The sequence below is a fragment of the Ammospiza nelsoni genome, chromosome 8, assembly GCF_027579445.1.
Source record: "Ammospiza nelsoni isolate bAmmNel1 chromosome 8, bAmmNel1.pri, whole genome shotgun sequence".
NCBI lineage: Eukaryota > Metazoa > Chordata > Aves > Passeriformes > Passerellidae > Ammospiza > Ammospiza nelsoni.
Genome location: NC_080640.1, coordinates 31,789,542 through 31,816,665, shown reverse-complemented (window position 1 = coordinate 31,816,665; position 27,124 = coordinate 31,789,542). Strand labels below are relative to the sequence as shown.

The 27,124-nt window shown below is 49.4% G+C and overlaps 1 protein-coding gene across 1 annotated transcript in view; it reads left to right on the top strand.

Moving 5' to 3' along the window:
• Positions 1–8,002: 8,002 nt before the first annotated feature.
• PRKG1 (protein kinase cGMP-dependent 1) overlaps positions 8,003–27,124 on the top strand; it is a 351,478-nt gene continuing 332,356 nt past the window's right edge. Inside the window, exon 1 of the mRNA XM_059477119.1 lies at positions 8,003–8,501. Coding sequence (XP_059333102.1) covers positions 8,191–8,501 — 311 coding nt within the window. The 5' untranslated portion in view covers positions 8,003–8,190. The remainder of the gene's footprint in view (positions 8,502–27,124) is intronic.

Sequence of the window (27,124 nt, the reverse complement as noted above, 5' to 3'; positions counted from 1 at the left end):
CACCAGCATGGGCAGAGGGATGGAGCAGCTCTGCTGGGAGGAAAGGCTGGCACAGCTGGGGGGGCTCACCTGGACAGGAGAAGCTCTGGGGTGACCAAACTGTGGCCTTGCAGGGCCTGGAGGAGCTACAGGAAACATGGAGAGATATTTGCGACAAGGGATGGAGTGACAAGACACAGGGAATGGCCTCAAAATGACAGAGGGTAGGGATATTGGGAATTAGGAATTGTTCCCTGGCAGGGTGGGCAGGCCCTGGATCCCTGGCAGTGCCCAAGGCCAGGCTGGAGCAGCCTGGGACAGTGGAAGGTGTCCCTGCCCATGGCAGGGGTGGCACTGGATGGGCTTTAAGGTCCCATTGAACTCAAACCCTTCTGTGATCATATAAAAGATCAACACCATCATGGGAATCTTTCTTTCCCAACCACAGAGAAGCAGACCCAGCACACTTTGCCCTTGCAGCAGCATCACTTCCAAGAGATTTTTCCCTTTAGGTTTGAGGGAACTCCCAGTAGTTGGTTTCACAGCTCCCCAGAAGTGACAATTGTGCTGTTTTCCACACAAACCAAATATTGGGAGCTGGTGGGGAAGAGCTGCATGGGTGAACCCTCCTGGCTTGTTTGAATTCTCTGCCATGGAGAGGGGTCAAAGTGAGAGGAAAATCGGCTGGGAATGGAACTGGAGTGAGGAGGGGGAGCAGTGCCAGCCAGGAGGGAGCCCTGCACCTCAGCCAGGGGTTTGGCTGCAGATCTGCACCAGAAAGGGAAGGAAGGGGAGGATAAAAGCTCTGCCCAGCCCTGACTCACCCAGGGCACTCAGCTGAGAGCTGTTGGCAGCGCCAAGGAAATCAGGCGAGTGCTGGTCTCTAATGCTCTGATGAGTAGAGCAATCAGTCCCTGCAAACACTGACACAGAAAACGGTGAATATAAACATTTTACACACTCTGAGAGCCCAACTTGATGGAGTTCCCCCAAGCATAAATAAGAAATTGCTGTAGAAGTCAGTGGAGCGCTGTAAAACCTTTGTGAGGCCTGATGTGAGCCCTGTTTGCAGATTGTGCCTGGCTGATTCATGGATATTTCCTTGGTACTGTAACAAGCCTGGCCCTCTGTGGGGTGCAGCCATTGATTCTGAGCCTTAAATGAACACAGGGCTCAGCTGCTGTGGGCAGAGCTTTTTGGGAAATGTTTTCAGTAGCATTGCTGGAGTTGTGGCCATAAACACCTGTGGATTCCTAAGTAAGAGTCTGGTGCTCCTGTGGAATATTTCCAGTTGCTCAGGATGTGCAAAGGTCAAAGATTTCAGGATAATTTCTGCCACAAATCTGTTTTTGAAAGGGAAGACAATTCTCAGTGCAATTTAAAGGAACACCAGCCTGTTCTCCAGGCATGTAAACCCCAGATTTAAAATTTGTGGTTTGTGTTTATTATTACAAATACCTGAAACAGCCAAATAATATTTTTAATAAGCAAGGGAATTAAACTGGTTGTATAAAGAGACAGGGCACTTGTTCTCAATGCATCATGAAATAATGGTAACACACTGGTTATTTTCATATTGGGGGAGCGGAATTTGTGTTTATTTCTAATCCAATTTCAAATATAAATGAATTGTTTTGAAGGCTGGATAAATCAACCCAACAGACCGAGGCAATTATGGGAGGTGAGTGGTGCATTACTGGTGAGGAGAGATAAGAAAACTGCAGGGTCTGAAGGGGTGAGCAGAGGGAGCACCCAGAATTGCAAATGCTCGGGGCTGCGGAGAGGTTTGTCACTGTGAAACCCCCAAAGTGAGGGAATGGCATCAAACAGCCTCAAAATGAGGCTGGAGAAATGAGCTGCTATCCATTAATGTAATTTGGGAGGGGGGTAGAAGGAGCTTCTTGTTGTTCTCACCTTCCTGAGGGTTTTGCTTTCCACCTCTTGCAGCCAGAGCACTGTGACTAAAGCAGTGAGGGAGGTGCAGGTCAGAGAGGGGAAAAGCTGAAACTGAGGAGTTCAGCTGTGCTCATGCTGTGTTTTAAATGAAACAGAGAAGAATTGTGGATCTCTGGTGGAACAAATCTCTTTTTTGGTGAGCCCAGGTTTTTCCCAGCACCTGACAAAGAGCAGTGCTCTGGCAGAGTTTGGATTGTTCACCTGGAGAGGAGAAGCTTTGGGGTGACCAAATTGTGGCCTTGCAGTGCCTGAAGGAGCTACAGGAAACATGGAGAGAGGTTCTGTACAAGGGATGGAGAGCCAGGACACGGGGAATGGGTTCCCAGTGCCAGAGGGCAGGGCTGGATGGGATATTGGGAATTAGGAATTGTTCCCTGGCAGGGTGGGCAGGCCCTGGCACAGGGTGCCCAGAGCAGCTGGGGCTGCCCCTGGATCCCTGGCAGTGCCCAAGGCCAGGCTGGACTTTGGGGCTTGGAGCAGCCTGGGATGGTGGATGGTGTCCCTGCCTGTGGATGGGGTAAAATGAGCTGAGATTTAAGATCCCTTTGAACCCAAACCTTTCTGTGATTCCAAGAGTGCCCTGGGAGTGGTTGTTGCTCATTGGAGTCCCAGATAAAGGCAAGCCCAGAGGTGATTTCACATGGAAAAGATGCAGAAGAGATGCACTCCAAGGAGGAATGTGGATGTCCCAGGGTCACTGAGCACAGGCTGTCCCCAGCATTCAGCTCTGCCTGATGAGAGGTGGAAGGAAGCTGGCCAGGCCATCCCTGTGGAAACCAGACCCAGCACATGGCTCCCACCTTCCTTCAACTGTTGCAGCTTCTCCCAGCCCAACAGAGATGTGTGTGGGAGCAGGATGAACCTGTTTTCCCAGCAACATCAACTGAGTTGATGTTTTTTACAGACTTCACCTCTGTTGCATCCTGGATCTCATGGCTCCATGGCTAAATCTGCTTCCCTGCATTCCATTTAATTGGTCCCTGGGTTCATTTGCTGGTTGCTTATGGCTGAAAGCAAATGGAAAACTGCATTTCCAGGGCCTGCCTTGTCTAAATGCTGCTTTTTGCTCTACATAGGCAGTGCCCTGGGACTGCTGGGGGAAGCAGGGCATGGGCAGTGTCTGATTGTAGTAACTGCAGAGAGCACTGAGTGTTTATTTTGGCAGCTTGCAGAAGAAATTTCTGCTTAAGCTGAGCCTAAGGAGACTCCTTAAGGCTGCTGAATCATTTAGAACTGGTTTTTGGTTTAATTCAGCCCAGAGGAAGAAGTGTTTAAGCTCTGCCTGTGTGTGATCTTGCTGGGAAGTGGCAAAAATGAACAAATCACTTGAGGTGTGTCTGGAGAGGAGGGATCAGGATTGTGGCACTGGTTCCTTCAGGAGGGGTTGGGATCATGTGTGTGGTCCTTCCTGGAGAAAGCCTGGCCCTGAGGATGTGAGAAATGCTCCCAGGAATCCCACAGCATTCCCTTAACCCTGCAGCCACCATGTGCACCCAGCTGGAGGGCTGAGCTGCTGAAAATCCAATTTTCTGTGTGGTCATGGGAGAAAACCTTCCTGCTTTTGGAGGGCAGAGGTTTCTGTAGATGTGTGGCCAGAGATGGTGGGGAGAAGAAGTCAGAGCGGTGGTTTTGGTTCCTCTGATGGAAGGAACAAGCTTTGAAGGGCTTGTTGAACTTGTGGCTACAGAGGATGATTTTCTGGTGCCATTTTTCTGTAGAGCTGTAATGAGATGAGTGATCCTGGTGTTGTTTCAGCTCTGCAGCCCACCCAGCAGGAAGCACAGCTCTGGCTTTGCTCCAGCCTGCCAAAACAACGAGGGGAGGGAGATCTCTCACCTTGTACTGACAGGAGGTGCTTTGTGCCATCCATCTCCTCCTTCCAGGAAAAGAACCCACAAAGGAGAATTTAAATCTTCAATGTGGTGGGACATGTGCTTGAAACCACTGTGTTCCTGGAGAATCCTCTGCTATTCCATGCTCCCAATATCTCCTCCTTGGGTTTTGCATGGCACAAACATTCATTTTGGTGTTCTGTGTGTCCCTAATGTGATATAAAAAGCTAAATGCATTACAACTGCAGAACAGCAGATTGTTATTTTTTCCTTCGGCTTCTTCTGCAGCGAGCGATTTTTTGTTCCATTAATAAGCCTTGTGGTATTTTTCTTTTCCTTCTCATGCACTCTACCCCAGATTGATCCTGAGGGGATTTCCTGGAACGGCTGCATGCTCTTCACACTTCTCCATGTTTCTTACTGAGCATGGAAAGAACTGATGCCCTAAAGAAAAGTCACCAGGATAATCCAGTTCAGGTGTTGATTTGACTTCCAGCATGCAGGAATCAGTGGGGTTTGAATGGCAGTGCTCAAAGCTGGACATCTCCATCCATTGGTGGGGAGGAACAAATGGCTTTCAGTTTTGTTTTACAGGCTCTGGAAAGGACCAAAATAGGGAGGAGGAACATCCAGTGTCATGAGAAAATAGGTTCTGTTTTCCTAGAGAAAAGAGGCTGAAGCACTCCCCAGATGTTCAATTCCTGCTGTGGTCTTGGCAAGGCTGCTTTGCCACAGTAACTTCAGCTCCATCCCCATCCCTGGGGGCTGAATTAATTCCCAGGTGCCCCCTATAAATCTGTAGGGCCCTGTGGTCCCAGGAGGAGCTACCAGAGGCGTTTTGGGGCAATAGGAATGGCCAGATGTGCCTTAGGGAGGAGTTGGGTGTGCCCGTGTTTCCATGGGTGGCACTCCTTGCTCTGTCTTGGGGACTGGATTTTGGGGACGTAGTGGAATAGCAGGAGGCATCCCATGGATGAAATGTGGGGAGTCTCAGGTGTGACCACACCTCCAGGTGCTTTTTGCAAGGGTTCAGCTGCTGTGCTGCCTCCCTCGAATTTTCCTGCATTTTTGTAGCTCCTTCTCATCAGAAAGGTGCTGCTGTGACTGTGCAGGAATTTGGTTGTGTGGAGCCCTGCAGGTCACAGACCTTCCCAAAGCTGCACCAGCAGGATAATCCAGCACAAAATCCAGCTGGTTCAACTTTCTGCTCCTGCAGATCCTTTGGGTAAAGAGCGCAGTGGATTAGGCAGGGAACAAACACCACATCCAGGAGGAGGAAGATGTTTATGTATGTAGTCAGTGGTGCATGTCCAGCCTCTCTGTCCTGGCTGGCTGGAGCAAGGTGACATTTTCCTGTCAGGGACCGTGCCAGCTCCCTGAGCCTTGCCTCAGGAATCCAGGGAGGTGTTTGCAGGATAGGCAGTGCTCAAATCCAGCTTCAGCTTGAAAAATGGCAGCTGAGTGGGTGCATTTGGTGACAGATGATCCCTGAAAAGGTTCAGGAGCAGAAGGTATCAGAACCCTGGAGCTGTGCAGAGAGGAAATATTGTGAGTGCAGCAGAGAGGAGAACCATCCCTGCTCTGTGTGATTCCCACCAGCCAGCCCTGGTGTGCCATGCTCTGGGGGGGGGGCAGATCTCTGCAGATGCTCTTTTTTTGGCTTCCCCAAAAAAGCATCGACATCCAGGCACACTCTGGCAGTGGAGGGAGCAGGGAAAGGCTCTGGGAAGTTCATAGCTGAAGGTTTCCTTTAGCTGTGAGCAGCTTCACCCAACACCAAGCCAGCTGGTGCATTCCTGCCATTCTTCTCCCTAAAGCTGTTTCTTTTCATTCCCTGGATCAAGCAGACAAAGCTGCTTTGTTGAGCCTGAAATCTATTTATTCATTTATTTGTTTTATTGGGAGCTTTAAATCAAAAGGAATGGGACCATAGGATTTATTTTTATTGGGGTGGGGTGGTACCCTGAGATCACACAGCAGGATCTGTGCTGGCCCTGTGGTTTCTGTACTCTGGTTTCTTTGGGAGAGCAGGGAATAGCCAGAAATAGGCAATTGCAGGCTGTCTCCCCATGGCAGAGCTCTGCTGTTGGCTTGTGAAGCCCTTTGGGCTGCTTTGGCCTCATCTTTAAACACTGGCCTTGGGGTTTGACAGCTGCTGGTTATGGTCCCAAATCTAAACCTGGGCCATAAAAATCTCTATTGAGACTCCCAAGGGTCTAATGAAAATCTGTTTCCTACCTGGAGATAAATATATATTTTAGGTACACTCAGCTAAATTCCTTGACAGCTTTATGTGCCATAATTTCTCATGGTTTTCTGTGGATCCTTTCTGTTCTGGGGCACTGTTGTCTCAGTCCTGGGCTGTGCCCCTCTCACATTATTTTACTGCTTGTCACTGAGAAATTATGCAGCAGTTTTCCCCAGGGCTGTGATTCTTTTGAAGCCTGGTGGGCTTCAGGTAACTGTATCACCTCTCCCTCCTGCAGATTTCACTTCTGCAGGGAGAAAAGCAATAAAACTTACAGCCTGTTGGCTGAACGCTGTTAAAATATTTTATTTATCACTGATTCCCAGTTTGTAGGCAGCAGGAATGCATCTGTTTAATGCCTGTTGTCTTTAAAATGGAAATGTTCAGCAGATATCTGGTACTTTTGTTCCCAGTGAGTTATGTGAGATGGAAATAGGGGGAATAGACAGTAAAAAATGCTGTCTGGACTTTAGCCTGTGGAAACAACTGTGAGACTTTGCTTTGTGCCTGGCACAAATGTATCAAGGGGACTGAAAACTGAAGAGTTTTGCCCCCTTCCATGTGCATCTCAAAAAAAATGCAGGATCAAATGCACGAAAACCCTGCAAAGCCTTATGTCTGTGAGCAGAGGCCAGGCCCTTTCCAGCAACAGTGTGGAGCAGGGAGCGGTTCTAATTCCTCATCTGTTCTCTTTTATAACTTTATTTTATAAAGACCAGCTGCAGTTTGAAAGCTGGAGCCAGTGTGCAACAGGGTGAGAGAAAAAGGTCAAGACCAAAGGAGCTGAGCCCATAAGTAGGGGCTGATGTCTGACACTCCTACCTCGTGCCTGGCATGGGAGGTCAGACAGAAACACAAAATACACACTCAGGGCTGCATCCTCCCCAAAAAACGCACTCAGGGCTGCATCCTCCTCAAATCCAACTCCTTGAGAGTGAACAGAAACAGCTGCTGGAAACCTGTGAGCATGAAGCTGTGCCAGTGCCCCAGTGCTGCACAAGCTTTGGTGAGGTTCTTATACTCTGGGGCTTTCATCACTGGCTCCTCCAGGCTGGATGGTTTGATCAGGAACCCCCAAAACAGCTCAGACCCTCTGTTTGTTCCCCAGAGAGCCAAGGCTGGAGCTGTGCTCTCAGGGTGAGCACTGCTGGCCCTTCAGCACCTGGCAAATGGAAGAACCCAGAATCGTTTGGCACAGAGGGCTTGGCCACTGTGGCTCATTTGTTTGTTTTTGTTATTTCTGTGCTGCAGCCCCGTGGGCTATATGGCAGAGGTAGGGCTACGCAGGAAACCTGAGCGCATGAAGGAAAACCCTGCACTCTGGGGAATCTGATCAGTTTGGTAAGGCAGAAACTCGGGCTTTCACATTTGGGCTAGGCAGAAAATCTCCGAGATTTTAAGTTAAGGTTTTTTTTTTTTTTTTTTTTTTTTTTTTTTTTTTTTTTTTTTTTTTTTTCTCAGCCCTCTGAAAGCCAGATGCCCTGCCTCCTCCAGGCTTTTCCAGCGCAGACAGACTTGACCGATATTCCCGTGAAAATCTGGGTTTTTGGAGCCCGGAGCTTGCTGAGGCTTGAGGAGGAGCCATGCCAGACGCTGGCTTGTGCGAAAACAACACAACCCGGCTCTTTAAAAGCAAAGTAAAGGGGGGATAAGTTCTTTAAGGAGAAGCGGAGCAGAGGGAGGGGAGCAGCACGGGAGGTGTGCGCGGCTCGAAGCGCAGCACAAGGCCGGCAGGGCAGGCACCGCTCGCTGCTCCCGGCCGGTCCCCTCCCTCCCTTCCATCCCTCCATCCATCCCTCCATCCATCCCTCCGTGCTCGCAGCCCGCGGGGCGTGGGCGGCGCGGGGCGCGGCGGGGCCGGCGGGAGGGAGCGGGGCGAGCATGTGCATCCTCCCCGCCGCCCCTGCCTCCCTCCCGCCTCCCCTCGCTCGCCGCCGCGGGTGTGTGTGTCTGTGTGTGTGTCTCGGCTCCCTCGGCAGCCCGGCCTGACGCAGGCGGATCCACATCGCCCCTGACAACACCCCGGCTCCGGAGCGCCGTGCCGGGGGTCCGGCTGCGGCGGCCCCGCGGGGCCGGGCCGAGCCCAGGGGGGCCGGGGTGGCCCGAGCGAGGGGAGGCGGCCCCGGAGGGGGAAAGTTGCCCGGAGCGGCGAGGCGAGAGCGCGGCGGCAGGACCATGGGCACTTTGCGGGATTTACAGTACGCGCTGCAGGAGAAGATCGAGGAGCTGCGGCAGCGGGATGCGCTCATCGACGAGCTGGAGCTAGAGTTGGACCAGAAGGACGAACTGATCCAGAAGCTGCAGAACGAGCTGGACAAGTACCGCTCGGTGATCCGGCCCGCCACGCAGCAGGCGCAGCAGCAAAGCGCCGGCACCTTGCAGGGCGAGCAGCGGACCAAGCGCCAGGCGATCTCGGCCGAGCCCACCGCTTTCGACATCCAGGATCTCAGCCACGTCACCCTACCCTTCTACCCCAAGAGCCCGCAGTAAGCAGGGGGTCACCCCGCCGCTCAGCCTCCCCTCTCTCCCTCATCCCGTTCCACCCCCGGGCAGGGAGCGGAGCAGAGCGCGGCATTCCCGCATCCTCCTCGGGTGGCCCCGCGGGGTGGGAAAGTTGCGAGCGCTGGGGGGGAAGAGTGGCAGGAGTGAGCGCCGGGGTCCCGGACAGCCCGTCCCGACCGCCACATCCCTCTGGGGGACGGGATCGTGTCCTGGGCACGGAGGGAGCGGGAGGAACGCGGGGCTCGCCGCGGGACCCCGCAGGGAGACATTCCCAGCTGGGAAACTTGGAGCCCGGCGGGATGCTGGTGTTTTGGGGACGGGGGTCCGGCAGAAGCAGGAGTTTGTGGCAGTGTCCTGGTGCGCCGGAGGGTGTGCGGGGGGCAGGGAAAGTTGCGAGGATCCTCAGGTGCCGGCGCGCCGGGGGATGCGCTGCCCCGGTTTCACACCTGCGGCAGATTAGGGAAATTAGAGCGCCTTAATGGGGGAACGGAGCTCTCCCTCGCTCGGTGCCTTCTCCTGGCCGTGCCTTTGGTTCAGCGCTCCACAAGGGATAAAAAAGGAGGAGGGAAGAGGTGATGAGCGGATGCTCGCCGATCCGGGCTCTGTGTGCGGGGCCGGGGCGCAACCTCCCCGTCGATGGGCAAACCTCCCTCTCCTCCGCGGCCGGCATCTTCCCCGTGTGAGGAATTCCTCGGGATGATAACCGGGAGCGCTGGCGGATCCCCGGAGCCATCCCGGTAGTGGGGAGCGTGTGCGCCGTGTGGGCTCCGGGATGCGGGGACGGAGCGGACGGTGCCCGGGCACACGGGGATGGTTCCCGGGGAGGCATGGCGGGACACGGGGGACGAGGACCTTGCTGGAGTGTCCCCTGAGGGGCCGTGGCGGGGCTGGCCCCGCTCCCCGCGCAGCCTCAGCCCTTTCCCGCCGCCATGGCGGACCCCGCCGTCTCCAGGCAACTGCCCGCCCTCAGGGCGGCCGCCATGGCGGGACCCCGCCGGGCCGGGCCGGGTGTGCTCCTCCTGTCGCCCCGCCGCTTCCCATTCCCGCTCCCATTCCCACATTCCTGTTCCCGCCCCCCATTCCCACCGCCACAGATATTTTGTCCTTTTAAGGCCGTTCTGAAGGGATGGCAGGGGAGGAACGGCGGTGGCGCGTGAAATGCTTCCCCTCCAGCCCCCCAAACGAATAAAACACCCCAAAAAGTGAGCAGGGGGGGACAGGGGTGGCTGTGAAATGCCAGGGGTGTGTGGTTAACATCCGAGCATCCCTCGGTGTTAATTTCCCCCCGGAATGCAAAGCCCCACACGTGTCACTTTCCTTGTCGGTGTCGCTGCCCCTCGGCGCTCCTGAAGTGCAAATGGAGCTCCCAGAACTCCGGGAAGCGCCACAGGTTCCAGCCTCTGCCCAACCCACTGGAATGTGTAGGAAAAGCCTTGGAATAAACGTTTTCCAGCTGGAATTTTAATCACTCCTTGTGTAAATGCAGCCCCGCAGTCTGGTGTGGGGAATAATGCCCTGCTCCTCTGGGGGAGTTGTCTCATATTGATCATCTCTGGTCAATACTCCTAATGTGGTTTACAATATTCAAGTCAACTCGTGGCTGCAGGTTGTGATCGCTCAGGTGGGGTTTGGAGCAGCCTGGGATAGTGGAAGGTGTCCCTGCCCAAGGCTGGAGACTGGAATGAGAATTTTAGGGTCCCATCCAACCCAAACCTTTCTGTGGTTACAGGAAAAGATCCTTGCTAATCTTTTCCTGAAATGTACTTGGCTCTGGGAGGAGTTGAGAGCTCTGTGTCAGCCCTAAGAGCCCCCTGGGCAAGATAACTCATGGTGGTGGTGAGAGTTAGGGTGATGAGGAGCTGGAAATAACAAAATCTACATAAAAGGGTTGGCTTACTCCCCCCGGTTCATGCTGAACCTCAGTGACTCTTGAGGTGATGGCACCCAACCTTTGGTTTTGTCAAGCCACCAAGAAGTGCTCAAGAGGCAGGTGGATGTGGCACTTGGGGATGTTGGTTAGTGGTGGCCTTGGAATTGCTGGGAGAATGGTTGGACTTGATGATTTTAGAGTGGTTTTCCAACCAAGATGATTCTATTTAGCCCCTGAGGTTTTTTTTTTTTCTTTTTTTTTTTTTTTTTTTTTTGTAGTTAGGTGGTGCTGGATTTGCTCTCCTGCTCTGGCAGAGGTGGCTGGAGATTGGTAGGATCAATAGCAGCAGAAACTGTGGTAATTGGATTATCATGAGGGTCATGTAGGTACTTGAGGGTCTGTGGTGGTGGAAGCTCTTGTGATGCCACACAGAAGATTCTGTGTTATAGAGTGGCTGAACTCTGAATGAGTGTAAGAGAGCTGGAGAGGAGGCAGGGCTGGATGGGATATTGGGAATTAGGAATTGTTCCCTGGCAGGGTGGGCAGGCCCTGGCACAGCTGTGGCTGCCCCTGGATCCCTGGCAGTGCCCAAGGCCAGGCTGGAGCAGCCTGGGACAGTGGAAGGTGTCCCTGCCATGACAGGGGTGGAACTGGATGGGATTTAAGACATCTTCCAACCCAAACCATTCTGGGAGTCTATGAATGGCTTTCAAAGTGTGAAAGTAAATTTAATTGCCTTGTGTGGACAAATACTATTAAATCTGCAGGATCTTCCCTTACACACACACCCCTCTCCAATTAGGGATGCATATGGTTAAATAAAATTGCTTTTTTAGAGCTGTAAGAGTTTTGAGTTGCTGTTGGAGGGCTGGGCTTGTTTTGCCTCTACAATGTTTTTAAAAGTGAAACAGGACTTTGTGGGCTGATTTGAGGAGCTGAAATCCATGGAGGGACACGTCCAACCATTCAGCCATTTTCTTCAGAGTTATGAGTGAGAGGAATTGGGCATTAACATCTTTATCAGTCTCCTTGTTCAAGAAGCCACTTTTTTAGAATAGAAGCCAGTTATTTCAAATAAGTGGCCTTTTTTTCCCCTCCCCTCTCAGAGGACATAACTTGCCAGAAGTGACCGAGTGAGAGGGCAGGAACCTGGCTGGTTTCCGTGACAGGTCGTTCTCTCCTCTTCATCTCCCCAAATTGCTGCTCGTGTTTGTTTTTCCACACCTTTGACCTCTTGCAGGGTATATCCTGGCTGCTAACAGCCTGTCAGCACCGAGGGAATACTGGGACACCGAGTTTGTACCAACTGCCTTTGCTCTTTAAACTCTGCAGAGCAGCCAAGCAAGGAGAAGCCTTTTCAACCAGCGAAACTGCAACTCTTCCCTTCCCCTGCCTCCTCCTTGCCATGGGAAAATACCCAGGACTTTAATTTTAACAGGCTGCTTTGTTCAGGGATCTGCAACAGCTGTTTGCCTTTTTGGAAGGCTGTGTAATCAGCGTGTTTTCTTTTCCAGAAGGGAGAAAAAAAAAGAAACTTAGGAGTAGAGCACAGAATAAAGCACGGAGCTCGTGAGTGTGAAGGGCCTGATCTCTTGGCTGAGGTGGTGCAAGCTCTGCTGTTAGCAGAGACAGCAGCAAAGTGCTGTGTCATTTGTAGGAAATGTTGAGTAAAAGGAAAAATAACTTGGTTTGGGGAGTTAGCAGACTTTTGGGGAATATGCCAAAATCTCAGAGACTCGTTTGTGAGGGGAGGAGTAGCCTGTGAGTTGTATTTAAGAGGTCTGGTTTAAGAAATATAAAATACTTGGTTGCATAGCCTTAGGGAAAGTACAACATCCATACAAGAGGTTTAATAAAATCCCTGCAACGGCCAGATTGGTTCTTTGAAGGCAAATGTGCACATCCTCTGGGGGCTAGAGGCGTATTTTAAGTGATCATAATAGTCATAAAATCCCCAGAAATACTTGAAAAGCACTTCGTATTTAGGGTGTTGACATGAAATGCTCTTCTGGTGTTTATCAGTGCTATGTATGCTGCAGTTTCATCTAAAATCCCCTGAAATGACCCAAACCCCTCTCCGCTCACTACATGAATTTGGGAGGCGATTGATCCATGATGAAACCACTGGGAACTGGTGATGGGGGAGGAACTGAGGCCCGCTCGTGCAGGGATGGTTTGCTGGAATGTGGGGCAGGAGCTGGGATGGTGGTGGCCTCTTGAGTCCTGTCACTTTCTGGTGAAGCATCTTGCGCTGAGCAGTCAGCAGAGGTGAATGTAGTGATGCAACCTTTATTTTTTTATTTTGGTGTCAGTCCACTCTGATGTGTCCAGCGAGCAATTAATTGAACTGCATTTATCATTTGTTGTGGGAGCTGTTAAATGCTGTGGTTGCTTTAATGTCAAATCCATCTGAATGTGCTTTAAGTTGGACAAAAATCCATTAATGTCAGTGGGGTTTTTGGGTGCATTTGAAGGGTCAGGATTTTCAGGCACAGCTTGGGGAGGATCCTGGTGCTGTGCTGTGAGGGTTGAAGCTCTCCTGGCAGAGCTGTGAGCACAGGAAGGGCTGTGCTGGAGCAAGGCAGCCGAGCGTGATTTCCCCCGTGTTGTGACAGGTCTGGCTCGGCAGTGGTGGCACTGATGGGGCTCCCCTCTGTGCACTCGTGTGACTCACGCTTTAATGCCTTGGGAAGTGACAAGGGGACACTGTGACAGCTCAGCTCCTTGTGTAATGCATCACACCCCTCTGAGATTTGGGTTACTCACAGTAGTAAGGGGTGGCTGTGTGGTGTTAGGCTGTTAGGCACAGAACTATGATTTTTCTCTGTCGAAGGAGTGTTTTCGGTCATCTCTCAACACGTTTGTTCAGGCTGGTGATGTCTGTGCTGAGTGTAAGCTCCAGAGGGGTTTGACTCAAAGGAAGGTAAAAAACAAATCTCCCAATAAAGCTATTAAAGCCACGTAGTTGTTTTGTCATCTTCTGTCTGGTTCTTGCTGAGATGAGTTTAATTGCAAGATAAAACATCGCTGCAATGTCACTTATTCTTAGTTCTGTTCAACAAGCAACACAGACTTCCCTGGGTTTTTCTGCTGCTTTTGGAGATTAATTTTAGCAGTGTGGTGTCAGTAAACTGTGTTTTAAAGCAAAGTAGCTCTTTTCAGAAACTACAATGACATTTTCTTGGTGGTTATATGCAAAACAACACTGTTCAGCAAGTACAGTAGCTCCGAGCACACTAACAGCTGGTAATTAACATAGAGACTCTTTTTTACATTGTACTGCAGCTCCATAATTTCATTTTCTGCAGAATTAACTTTTTTTTTCCTTTTATCTATACTACTGGAATAATTACTTAGACTTGTTTGAGCTGTGTTACATTCATCCTTAGCTGTACAAATGCTGTAGGTGGAGAGTTTTAAAGTGCTTCAACACAGAATGAGCTCCCCAGGCCACGGACACGAATTCCTTCTCTCCAGACTCTGTGAAAGCATTCCTGAACTTCAGCATCTCACTTCCTAAACACAGGATGTGTCTTATGTTTCTGGAATTAACAATAATAATAAAAAAGCTGGGTCAGAGTTGTGAAACTGCACAGAAATGGACATAGCATGGAATTTAGCCTGGCCAGCTGCCTCTGGAAGGAGAGGGGACACCGTGAGTTCTGAACACCAGATGGAAAATAAGAGTCAAGGGGAAAATTTGTTTCTTTGGAGAGTTAAAAAGGATGCAGCGAATTGTTGCATATCAGTTTCTGTGGTTATCCTGCCGGAGCTAGATGCTGTAGGATGATAAGAGTTACTGAATGCAAACATCTTCCTGAGGGAAGGGCTCAGGAAAGCTGAGCTGGGGATGGATTAAAAGCCACTCACTGCCATCAGTGATAGTCCTTGCCGCCTGTGCTGCTGGTCTTTGCTTTTGGCTTTTAAATCCTCGCCTTTGCATCAGGATAAAGTCTAAATATTTCTGTAAACGTTTTTCATCTGCTGCTCTGCTGTTTCTAGCGGGTACAGGCAGGCAGAGGAGTGCCTGACGTTTGTGTTTTGTGTAGCTTGTCTTTGTTTTGAAGGGCAGAGAGAACAGGAAAAAACAAAAGTATTTGTTGCAACACTGGAGCCTGAACCATGACAATAATACCTTTCTCCTCTCAGCAGCTGCAGAAAGTGGTTTGGTCGAAGTGTGCAGTCAGTCAGGTGTGTTCTGTGTATCCTGACATCCTGAACGCCCGGAATTGCATCCAGGTGCTGTGGAAAGGCTGCTGAGGCCCCTCCTGGCAGGCCCGGTGTCAGGGGAAGCTCCAGCACAGCCTGCTCCGAGCAGGAGCGCAGGACCAGCGTTTTGCAAGGCTCTTGCAGCCACTGGTTTCCTTGGAAACCAGAGCCTGAGCAGGGAGAGCCAAACTTCAACACCAGTGCCTGCTTTCCAAGTCGAAAACGGGCTGTCAGACTTTCTCAAGTCTGGGGTCTTTGGGCTGTGTTTGGGGCTTGCTCATTAGGAGCAAACTCAAAGTAGGGTATCAGTGAAAAAAAATGGTTGTCAGGCTGCAACAATTCCTGCCTGGAGCAGTGCTTCCTTCCCCAAATTCCCTTCTTTGATTCGGTCTGTGAGCACGTTTATTGGAGGTGTTTCCTGTCAAACACCCCAGCTGTGTCAGGAAAGCTGCTCAGCAGCTCTGTGACTTGGGCTTGACTTGGATTTAGAAACAGCTCAGGCCACGTTTGTTTTGTTCACTTTTGTTCATACTAAGTGATGTGAACAAAGAGGAGAAATCATAATGGAACTGCCTGGCTTGATGGAAAATTTGAATTACAGTCTTGTAAGTGCGCACATACTTTGTGTTGGATGTGAATAGAAAAATATATATAATTATATATGTACTCATGTATTTAGCACATGCAGGGGAGTATTGCATTCATGCAAATACACTTTTATTAGGAGAGAAAGCTGGCTTTAATATCAGGGAATATAAATATATATGTGTGTAATGACATGTATGTGCACTCGTGTATTTAGCACGTGTAGGGGAGTATTGCATTCATGCAAATACACTTTTATTAGGAGAGAGAACTGGCTTTAATATCAGTGAATATAAATATATATATAGGTATAATGACATGTATATGCTCTCATGTATTTAGCACGTGTAGGAGAGTATTGCATTCATGCAAATACACTTTTATTAGGAGAGAGAACTGGCTTTAATATCAGGGAATATAAATATATATATGTATAATGACACGTACATGCTCTCATGTATTTAGCACATGTAGGGGAGTATTGCATTCATGCAAATACACTTTTATTAGGAGGGAAAACAGGCTTTAATATCAGTGGACAGGAGGCAATTTTGTACAGAAGCAGCAGGACTGTGGGAAGGCATCCTGCTCTAGTGGAAGGTGTCACTGACCATGAACAAGGTCGTTTTTAAGGTCCCTTCAAATGCAAATGTGAAAATGCTGTTGGTTTTTGTGACCACAGAGTATCATTGAGATTCAGGAGTAAATAACATGGGTGAGATGGAAATGCAGAGCCAGTGTTCCCTGCCCCCAGTGGAAGTGGGTCCCTGGGATGTGTCAGTGCTTGTTAGGATTTAAACTGCCTATTTGATGTCATTTGTGTGCACAGATCCGGCGGCTGAGGGGAATTCATTACTGCTCTTGGAGTCCACAGGCTAAATGAGGAAAATAACCTTCTTGGTGGGTGATATTTCTGGTGAATAGAGGAAATCAATGGCCCTGGGACTGCCAGCAGCACATCAGGGCAGTGGCCAAGCACTTCAGGAAGGTGTAGATAAAGCAAATGTGATGCAAATGGTGCCACTCAGCTGTACCTTAAGGCTTGTTGGAAGCCATGCCCAGCTTCAGCTATTGAGACTTCTAAAATCTGCCTCTGGAACTCCTGAGAAATTCCTGCAGGTGAAATGGAAGATCAGACATCCTGGAAATGCAGAGTTAGCCTCCAGCTCTTTGCCTTGAGATTGCAGTATTGCCCCAGTTGTGTGAAGCTTAAGGGTGGGCATGGTCAGCTGGAGGATATGAACATCCTTCAGCAGCTCCTGTGCTCTGTGGGGTGGAGCACCATCCTCTTCTCCCTCTTCTTCCGAGCCCTTTGTTACTTCCCTGGATGTCTTGTTCCTGCTCCTCCTTCTGCCCAAGATTTTTCTCTTTTCCCATGGATACTGCTTATTCTCTTCCCTGACAGTCCCAAAATTCATCTAGTACACAGCTGTCCCATCCAGTGGGGTCCAGACTCTGCATCTCTGTTAAAAATCAGCCTTGTTTCCTGTGTTCATCTGGAGGCAGAGAACCTCCAGTGCCAGGAGCACAAGATCCCACAGGGGGCTGGATTTTCCTGCAAGTCCATGTTTTTTGGTGTCCCAAGGCCTTTTCTGCTCCTCACCTGCCCCACCAGCGAGCAGACGGGGGCTACACAAGAAATTGGGAGGGGACAGAGCCAGGACAGCTGATCCCAACTGCCCAAGGAGGATGGCAGAGGATGGAACCTCACATTTCTGGGAAAGGCTGAACACCCACCTGCCAGTGGAAAACACAGAATAAATTCCTTGTGGCTTTTGCTTTACCTGTTGAACTGCCTTGATATCAACCCATGAGTTTTTTCCCTTTTACCCTTCTGATAGTCTCCCCCATCCCTGCTGGGCTGTGAGTGGATGGTGGTGCTGGGCTTCCACCTCCAGGAGGAACATCTCAGTGTCTGTACCTCCAAAGGGATTGGGGCCCAAGGAGAGATCCTGGAGCAGGAACACCTTGAGGCATCAGCAGCTGTGCATGAGGCTCATGGCACAGCAGGGTAAGACCCATATTGGAACAGGTTCATTCCTGGAGCAGGAGATATAGGTAAATCCATGCTGGAGCAGGTTCATTCCTGGAGCAGGTTCATTTCTGCAGGAGCTGTGGGCAAATCCATGCTGGATCAAGTTCATTCCTGCAGGAGCTGTGGGTAAATCCATTCTGGAGCAGGTTCATTCCTGGAGCAAGTTTGTTCCTGCAGGGGCTATGGGCAAATCCATGCTGGAGCAGGTTCCTTCCTGCAGGGGCTATAGGTAAATCCATCCTGGAGCAGGTTCATTCCTGGAGCAGGTTCCTTCCTGCAGGGGCTATAGGTAAATCCATCCTGGAGCAGTTTCATTCCTGGAGCAGGTTCCTTCCTGCAGGGGCTATAGGTAAATCCATCCTGGAGCAGGTTCATTCCTGGAGCAGGTTCCTTCCTGCAGGGGCTATAGGTAAATCCATCCTGGAGCAGGTTCATTCCTGGAGCAGGTTCCTTCCTGCAGGGGCTATAGGTAAATCCATCCTGGAGCAGGTTCATTTCTGGAGCAGGTTCATTCCTGCAGAGCCTGTGGCTCCTAGAGGTGGCCATGCAGGAACAGGAGCACTCAGAGGAAGTGTGGCTGTGGATAAATGCACCACAGCAGGTAAACCCCTGGAGACAGAGTGATGGATGAGGTTCCAGCTGGAGCAGGTGTCTGGATAGGTCCAGATGTCCACAAATACCAATTTGCATTGCCACAGTGTCCCTCTGCACGCCCTGTGCTGGCTCAGTGACATCCTGGGCACCTCTGTGCCCTGCCCCAGCTCCAGAGGTTCTGTGTTTGGCATTGCTTGTCCTATTACAGTCCTGCCTGGGGACCAAACAACAGCCAGGTGTCCCTGCTGGGGAATATCCAGGGATATAAATCTGTTAGAAATGTGGGACTGTGTGTGTGCCTCTGTACACAGCTGTGTCTGAGTCCTGGAACAGAGCTGTGCATCCAAACAGGGCAGATACCCACAAACTAACTGGGGTGTGTGTGTAATTCCTGTTGTACTGGGTGTGTGTAATTCCTGTTGTACTCTGTGTGTTTGTGATATCTGTTGTATTGGGGGTGTGTGTGTAATTCCTGCTGTACTGGGTGTGTGTAATTCCTGTTGTATTGGGGGTGTGTGTGTAATTCCTGTTTTACTCTGTGTGTTTGTGATATCTGTTGTATTGGGGTGTGTGTGTAATATCTGTTGTATTGGTTGTGTGTGTGTAACTCTTGTTGTACTGTGTGTAATTCCTGTTGTCTTGGGAGTGTGTGTGTGTAATGCCTGTTGTACTGTGTGTGTAAAATGCCTGTTGTATTGGGTGTGTGTGTAACACCTGTTCTACTAGGGGTGTTATTCCTGTTGTACTGGGGTGTGTATAGTACCTGTTCTTGCTCCTCACACCTCCTTACACATTTAATTGCTGTTCAGACAGTGACTGCACAAAGGGGAGAAGTCTCCTGCCCATCACATCTATGATTGCTTTCTGTCCTCCTGGTGGAAGCCCAGCTCTGTGAGGCACAGGAGGGAAACTGTGTGGAGTTTTTGTGGGTTTTTTTGTGGGTTTTTCAGTTTCTTTTTTTTTTTTTTTTTTTTTTTTTTTTTTTTTTTTTTTTTTTGTTATGGTTGGGATTAAATGTGTGAGAAGGTATTTTTTTTTTGTTTGGGTTTAGATATTTATTAGTTCCTATTTATATTCTAGTTTTATAAATTATGAGTTTTATAGTATTTTGTTAAAGATAAATTGTTTAATTAAGAATGATATTTAAATAATTTTTATTTTTGATTTAGTAGCTAATTATTTGTGGTTCGTATGGTGGATTTTTAAATTTAATTATATAATATTATTTAAATTTGTGAAGAAGGAGGACTAGCTTTTGTTTCAAAATTTTAATTTTGTTATATATCCATCTCATCTCCCTCCATTCACCTGCTGGCTTCATTACTCTGCCTTCAGGCTGGGACACATGAGCACAGTGACTGCCAGCACAGTGTGTTCTGTGTGCCAGTGCTGTTTGTTGGGATCTGGCAAAGTGGGAAATCTGGGAAAAGTGACCTTGGCCTCTGTGGGGTGACAGACTCAACCTCTGCCTGCTTCACCTTCACCACTGTTATTTTCTCCTCAAGCACCCTGCCAGGTGTTTCATGGCTTGTATGTGGCTCAGAACAAATGATCTCTTCCCTCAAATCCCCAAGTTTTTCCCCTTTGGGCTTTGTGCAAGGATGAGTGTCAGTGTGATCTAGGTAGGCAAAGCTGCTCCAAAAGGGAGATCAATGGAATCTCAGCTCTTTGAGTTTTGCTGTTACTCTTGCACAGATAAAAGAGGTGTTGGGAAGCTTTTGAAGTGGTTTCTTAATTTGAGAGCCAAAAAGAACTCAAATGGGAACCCACTGGTGCTGTGCTGAGAGCATCACTTGGGATGTACAAATCTGGGTTGAGAATTATCCCACTGTTTGCAGGTACAGATGGAGAAGCTTCCATAGGGATTGAGGCCAAGTGTGGCATTCACATTCTCTGATAAAATCCCTTCACCCAGGATTTTTCTCCTGGGAAGCTGAGAAGCCTCAGAGAAAAGGAAAACAATTCTTATCTCATTTGCTTTTCCTGTGCTGTGCTCACATGTGGAATGTGTTTGGAGATGGTTCAGCCACAGGTGATTGTTTAATTGAATTCTGGTTTGAATTGTTTTGACTCTTTGGCCAATCAGGGCCAAACTGTGTCAGGACTCTGGAAAGAGTCACAAGTTTTCATTATTATCTTTTTAGCCTTCTGTAAGTATCTTTTCTGTATTCTTTAGTATAGTATAGTATTCTTTAATTTAATACAGTATCATAAAGTAATAAATTAGCCTTCTGAGAACATGGAGTCAGATTCATCATTCCTGCCTTCATTGGGGCATTCCCAGCAAATAGAATAACCAAACACATGGGAAACCTGCTGGAAATGGGGCAGAGCCAGGGACATATCACAGGTCACCTCTGGAGCACAGTGGCTCTCCACCCTCTTAATTTTGACTGAAATTCCAGCTGTGAGCTATAAAGGACTTTTTCAATGGCTGGCCTACTCTATATCCACTTATTTTTCATGTTTTTTACCACAAAAGGTTCTTGTTGTGCTCTGTGATGGGCAAGCGTTACAAGCTGGAGTCAAATTATTTGTTTGAGCTGGCTGGGCACAAACATTTTGGCTGTAGGGCTCTGAAGGAGGCTCCTGCTTGATAAATACAGCTGAGCAACATTCAGAGCATTGTGGCTGGGTTGTTATTGATGGAAAATCCATGAATATGTAGCAACCAAATGGTAAAGCTCAGCAAAGCTGTGCTGGCAGGGTGCAGGATTGGGAAGGGTGGCTTGGGACAGCTGCCTTGGGCACTGGGGCAAAGCAGAAGCTTTGTGGGAAGTGTGGATGCTTGTGGAATGTACCCAGAATGGGATCTTCACAGGGATTTGGAGTTTTAATATATGCTGGAGGAGCTTTCTGAGGCTTAGGTGCTTCCTGGGGAGCCTTGAGCTCTGTAACCTATCCTGATTTCCTTGGTCAGCAGCTGAAATATTTTGTGCCTTTGCTCATGCTGAAGAAATGATATATCATGGGGAGATAATATTCCATGCTTATTCCGAACTTCTTAATGGAATTTTTATCAGTTCCACCGAAGAATAGGATGCACAAAAAAGCTGCCTGGCTGCCAGGTTGTTTGCTCTGTGGCTCCTTTAGAGCTGCCTTGACTCTCTCCGTGTGCCTTCCCAGTAAAATGATGAGAGGGACCCTCCCACCCTAAATTCCAGGTGTCTGCAGCCACCAGGTGACATCAAATCCCTTGGACACTGAGGGACAGGCAGGGCAGGACTGCAGGATGCACACCCTGAGCCATCCCTTGCTGATGTTTCAGACCCATCACTGGCCATCTCTCACTGCTCAACAGCAGGATTTTTATTCCTTCCACCCATATCTGCTCATTTTAAACCTGTCTTGTGCTCAGTGTTTCCAGAAGACTTAAAAGCTGGGTTTTTTTAAAATCAGTTTGGGCTGGGGAGCCTGAATGGCTCAGCCACAGCCACTCAGTGCCTTGACACCATTTTCTGTGGGATTGCTTTGTCGACTCAAGTGCACTTTGCTGCAATACAAACATTGAGGATAAAAGGCAGCCACCTCAGCAAATTAGTGTGAAAGCACTGCAGAGGAATTGTAGATGTGTATTTTGGCGGTTTGGTCTTTATTTTAGAGTGAAGATCTCTCCTTCTGCCCTTGGCCTGTGCTTTTTAAGGAGTATCTGTTGTGCAGGGAGGGCTTTTTAAAGTTAGATCAATTGTCTGTTTGTGGGCTCCTCTGAAGAGTAAATCAGATGCTGCATTGACAGGGATCTGCCTGTGTGGTAAAACTTGAGGCAAAGTGGGATTTAGGTGAGACTGGGGAAAAAAAATCAGGGACCATTTGAAAAGGCAGGGAGAGTTGGGGATTTAACCTGGAGATGAAGGCTCTGGGTAGAGCTCAGAGCCCTTTCCAGGGCCTCAGGAGGTTCCAAGACAGCTGGAGAGGGATTTGGGACAAGGAGTGAAGTGACAGGACACAGGGAATGGCTCCCACTGCCAGAGGATGGATGGGATATTGGGAATTAGGAATTGTTCCCTGGCACAGGGTGCCCAGAGCAGCTGTGGCTGCCCCTGGATCCCTGGCAGTGCCCAAGGCCAGGCTGGACTTTGGGGCTGGGAGCAGCCTGGGACAGTGGAAGGTGTCCCTGCCCATGGCAGGGGTGCAATGAGATGAGCTTTAAGGTCTCTTCCAACCCAAACCATTCTGGGGTTCTGTGATTTCATTCTAATTTTCATAATGAAAAAAGTTTTCCTCTACATGCTACAGGTGTCCAGGTGTGCAGTCCCATTACAAAAAAAAAGTAACAAAAAGGCAAAAAAATCCCTGAAAATGCTCTGAAGGGTTATAATTATTTTTAAACAAGAACCTCAAAATGCCCCATCTTATTTTTGGTTAGTGTCCATGAAGGCTTTTCTAAGCAGCAGGCTCCACTCAGAGTGCAGCTGGTGGAGAAACCTCTCTTTTGGCAACAGCTGGGTTGTGTGGAATGAAAGAATTAATTAACCTGGTGTGGAATGAGAGAACTTAATAAACCTGGTGTGGAATGAAACAATTAATCAGCCTGTGGCCAGCCTGGAAGAGCAGCCACCTGATGTGTCCTGTTTGATTATCAGGGACTTGATTCCTGGCCAGGCATGGCTGAGGTGAAAAGCTCCTTCTTGGTGCTGGGGCTTTAGCAGAAAACTGAATTTTCATACCCAAGACCCAGGAGAGTGGTCAGGGGCACGGAGTGGCAGAAATTTCTGCTGAGGAGCAAAAGCAAATTCCTCATCAGAGAATGTAATCAACTGGTGATGCTGCAGCTGGTTCCTTGCAGCCTCTGCATGCAGACAAAATAGCAATGTAGTAGAGAAAATGTTTGCTGAGTTAACTGGGCTATATTTAGGTGCCAAATAAACAGATTGTTGCTTTTGACCCTCCCCCTCACACCCTCAGAACTGCTTCTTGGGCTGTCTGCAAATGTTCTGGCTGTTGGTGGCTGCTGTTCCCTGCAAGAAGAGTGATGGGGAGCAATAGGGGAGGGACATCTGTCCCAGCTGGACGTGGCAAAGGTGAGTGCTGGGCACACAGTGCCCTTCTCCAGCCTTGTCCCTCCTCTGTCCTTCCTGTCTGCACAGGCTGGCTCAGGTACAAAACCCTGAACCCCCAAACTCCTCTCCATGGGGGCCCTTGGGAATCCCATGGGTTCAACCAGGCCAGGTGCTGGTGCTGCCCCTGGGTTGGGGCAACCCTGGGGTGGATCCAGTTTGGGCATGAGCAGCTGGAGCAGCCCTGGGGGTGCTGGGGGTGAGAGCTGGGAGCCAGAACCCCCCCGTGCCCTGGGCTGAGCCCCAGCGTGGGCAGCAGGGCAGGGGGGATTCTGCCCCTGTGCCCTGGGCTCAGGTGAGACCCCACCTGCAGAGCTGCTCCAGCACAGGAGGGACCTGGAGCTGCTGCAGAGAGCCCAGGGCAGGCACCAGCATGGGCAGAGGGATGGAGCAGCTCTGCTGGGAGGAAAGGCTGGCACAGCTGGGGGGGCTCACCTGGACAGGAGAAGCTCTGGGGTGACCAAACTGTGGCCTGAAGGAGCTGCAGGAAACACGGAGAGAGATCCTTTAGAAGTGATGGAGTGACAAGGAGGAATGGCTTCCCAGTGCCAGAGGGCAGGGCTGGATGGGATATTGGGAATTAGGAATTGTTCCCTGGCAGGGTGGGCAGGCCCTGGCACAGCTGTGGCTGCCCCTGGATCCCTGGCAGTGCCCAAGGCCAGGCTGGACAGGGTTTGGAGCACCTTGGGACAGTGGAAGGTGTCCCTGCCATGGCAGGGTGGCACTGGATGGAACCCCTCCAATGGGTCCCTTCCAACCCAAACCCTCCTGGAATTCTATGACCACTGTGGCCTTTTTGCTCCATTATAAAGCAGGAGCTGAAAACCCAGCATCTTCCCTTCCACGCTGCATTTTGCATCCCATTTTCCCCTTGCAGCAGCCTCTTTTCCTGGCACTGCTCTTGGGACTGATTGTACAGTTAGCCCTTTCTTCGTGTGTGCATAAATTTGACTTCTTTTCAAGGAAGCAGCTCCTGTAATCGCCTTGCCAGAACAGATTAGGAGAGGGAGTGTGCAGATCACAACACTCCTCTGCTGCCTTTGACGAGGAGGATTTCATCAGCCTGCTTGAAGTGCTGCTTGCAGCCTCAGGGGTGGCCAGAGAGCAGGAGGAAGTTAATTTTTTTCTTTATTTTCTCCTCTTCAGATGTACTTATGCTGTTCATGTGTTTTTGCCTCTTAATTTATGGCAGTTGGGGGGTTTGGGGTGTTGGACTTGAGAAGGAGGGAATTGTGGTCAGCACAAGGTTTGCTCTGCCCATCACTGCAGACTTTCATCTGTCTGGCTTTTAGTGCTGATGAGTTTTTTCTATCCCAGAGAATGCCTTAACTGTAATTGCTTCATAAGCACGGGCACTTGGTGATTAGAAATTACTTTTCATTCCTGATTAAATAGCAAGGCACGGTCTTTAACAAAAACAGGACACTTAAAATTCCAGTGTTCTCATTTCAGGGACATTGATTTTCACAGGCAGAAAAGCTTTCCTCAAATTCCCACCTAAAGAACAAACATTAATGCAGCTATAGGTTAATTACAGGTTTGTTTAAGGCTTTCTTTTCCTAGTAACCTGAGATGAAATCACACAGCAATCTTTAAGAATGGGTTTATGTCTATTAGAAGTGTGCTAATGATGTGAAGAGTTTAAAATAGTTAAAGCTCGGGTTAGAAACTTTAAGTGGTTTTTTTTGTTTTGTTTTTCTTTTGTTAATCTAAAGGCTTTGTGGAGCCCAGCTTGATTGTTGTGGGGCAGAGCTGGTCACTTGGGGTTTCTGCTGCTGAGCTTCCAGCTGGCAGTGCTGGGCATATCAGTCTAGAAAAATGGAATTGGAGCACCTGCAGGGGGTAATCCTGCCTTTACAGACTTCTCTGAGCTGCTCTGGGGGAGAACACGATAACCAGCCTGGGGACATCCCTTGCTCAGCTCTGTTTTTGGTTGTTCCTATGTTCTTTGATGTTGGCTCTGTGGCGCAGGACAGCCCTCAGCTCTCAGCCACCCACCAGCCCACGGTGGAGATCACCAAACACAAAATTCCATCAGGAATTCAGGTTCCTGTGGAGGTCCAGCTGAGGAATGTCTCCTGTGCAGTGCAGGGCACAAGCTGGGAATGCTGTGACTGGGATGGGCTTAGATGGGATTTCTGTGCTTGCTGTGTTCCTGGGGGTCTGCCTGGGCGTGGTGCAGTGCCAGCAGCATCACAGGTACTGCTGCCTTGGATTTAAGCAGTCTGCCCCATTTTGCTGTGCCATGATCACCAGTCTGACCACCAAAAACCCCTTTATTTGCGGTTGTTGTTAAGTGGATAAAGATTAAACCAGTGTGGTTTAATCACAGAACTGAGGAAGGTTTGAGCACTGGCATCTCTTGAATCCTTGTCTGACCTCATGTGGAAGTCCCAGTCCCTCAGGACATCATTCCAGAACAGGAAACAGGCAGAGATGTGTCCCAAGGCAATGTTTCTGCCCAGGTTAAGCCTCTTAAACCTTGTTTAACCCCCCCTCAGCCCCAACCCCCTTTGCTGTTCCTGGCAGTTTTTCTCTCTGCCAGGCTTTTTCCTGGCATGACAGCCGAGCAGGATTTATGGCTGTGCCTTATCCAAACAACCTGTAAAAGTGTTGTAGAGTGTTTAAAAAATAATAGTTGTTATAATTCAAGTGAAGAACAAACAAACACTTGCATTCTCCTCTGTGTGCAGAGGAGAAAACAGACCTTAACTCAGAATGGAGGTGGGGAGACATATTAGTGGGAGAAATTTCTTTTTCTCTCTGAAAGGGGCTGTTTAAATGAAATATTCTGTTTTAATAACACAGAGATGTTAAGCCTCCACAGACTGCACACAATTTACTTGACCTTTATAAATAGAACAGCCTTGTCTCTCTATTGGAAAACAACAGAAAAAAACCCTGAAAGTAGCATGCAGATTTATTAACCATCACAGAGAGGAATTGTTAGATTTTATTCCTTGAGCAGGAAGGCAAATTGTCCAAGTAGGATTTGGAGAGAATAGCTTCACATGCAGCAGCTTTTTGGGATGGCTGCCAGAAAAAAATGAAAAGCAGATCCATGCAACTGTCAGGTGGAAAATGTTGTATTCCTGAGGGCTCCTGCAAGAGTTCCAGTTTGGGAGGAAAGAAATGCTGGGATGGCTGAGCACCTTGTGAAGTTGGCATCAAACTGTGCCAGGGGAGGTTTAGATTGGATAAAGGAAGAACTTCTCCATGGAAATGGTGCTTAGGCATTGGAAGGGACTGCCTGGGCGTGCGGTGGAGTCCCCATCCCTGGCGGTGTCCAAGGAAGGTGTGGATGTGGCACTTGGGGACATTGAATGTGGTGGCGGAGTCCCCATCCCTGGCGGTGTCCAAGGAAGGTGTGGATGTGGCACTTGGGGACGTTGGGTGAACGTGGTGGTGGAGTCCCCGTCCCTGGAGGTGTCCAAGGAAGGTGTGGATGTGGCACTTGGGGACACTGGGTGAATGTGGTGGTGTGGGGCTGATGGTTGGACTCAGAGAGCTTTCCCAGCCTCAGTGGTTCTGTGGTGGGAAGTGAAAGCTGCCAGCTGCTGGAATCTCAGGCTGGAGAGGGAAAAATTAGGGGAGTTTAAATCTTAATGCAGCTTTTAGCACCCATTTGGAACCACTGCACCTAAAGGACACCGGGGCTACAGATTATTTAAGACCTGGTAATTTTATTCTTGGAATAGATGGGGGAAATCCTAGGGTTGGAAGGGATCTGAAACTCATCCCATTCCACCCTGTGCCATGGGCAGGGACACCTTCCACTGTCCCAGGTGCTCCAAGCCCCAAAGTCCAGCCTGGCCTTGGGCACTGCCAGGGCTCCAGGGGCAGCCACAGCTGCTCTGGGCACCCTGTGCCAGGGCCTGCCCACCCTGCCAGGGAACAATTCCTAATTCCCAATATCCCATCCAGCCCTGCCCTGTGTCACTCTGAACCCATTCCCTGTGTCCTGGCATTACAAAGTGGGTCCAAGCAAGCAGAATGTCCCAGTTCCCTTAGCTGGAAGAAGTGGATTCCTCTTCTTAGTGTTCCATAATGGAGAATCCCAGGAGTTCTCATTCCTGGAGAGAAACTGTCTCTCCAGGAATGAGCACTCATTAAATACTTTTAAATTTAAAAGTTAAAATACTTTTCCAAAATCTGCCTGTGCAACACAGCTGCCTGAAGGGCTTTGTTAGGTGAGCAGAGGTGTTTCATTTCAGATAAGGTGGAGCTTTGTGGGTGAAATAGGGTAAATAAACTGAA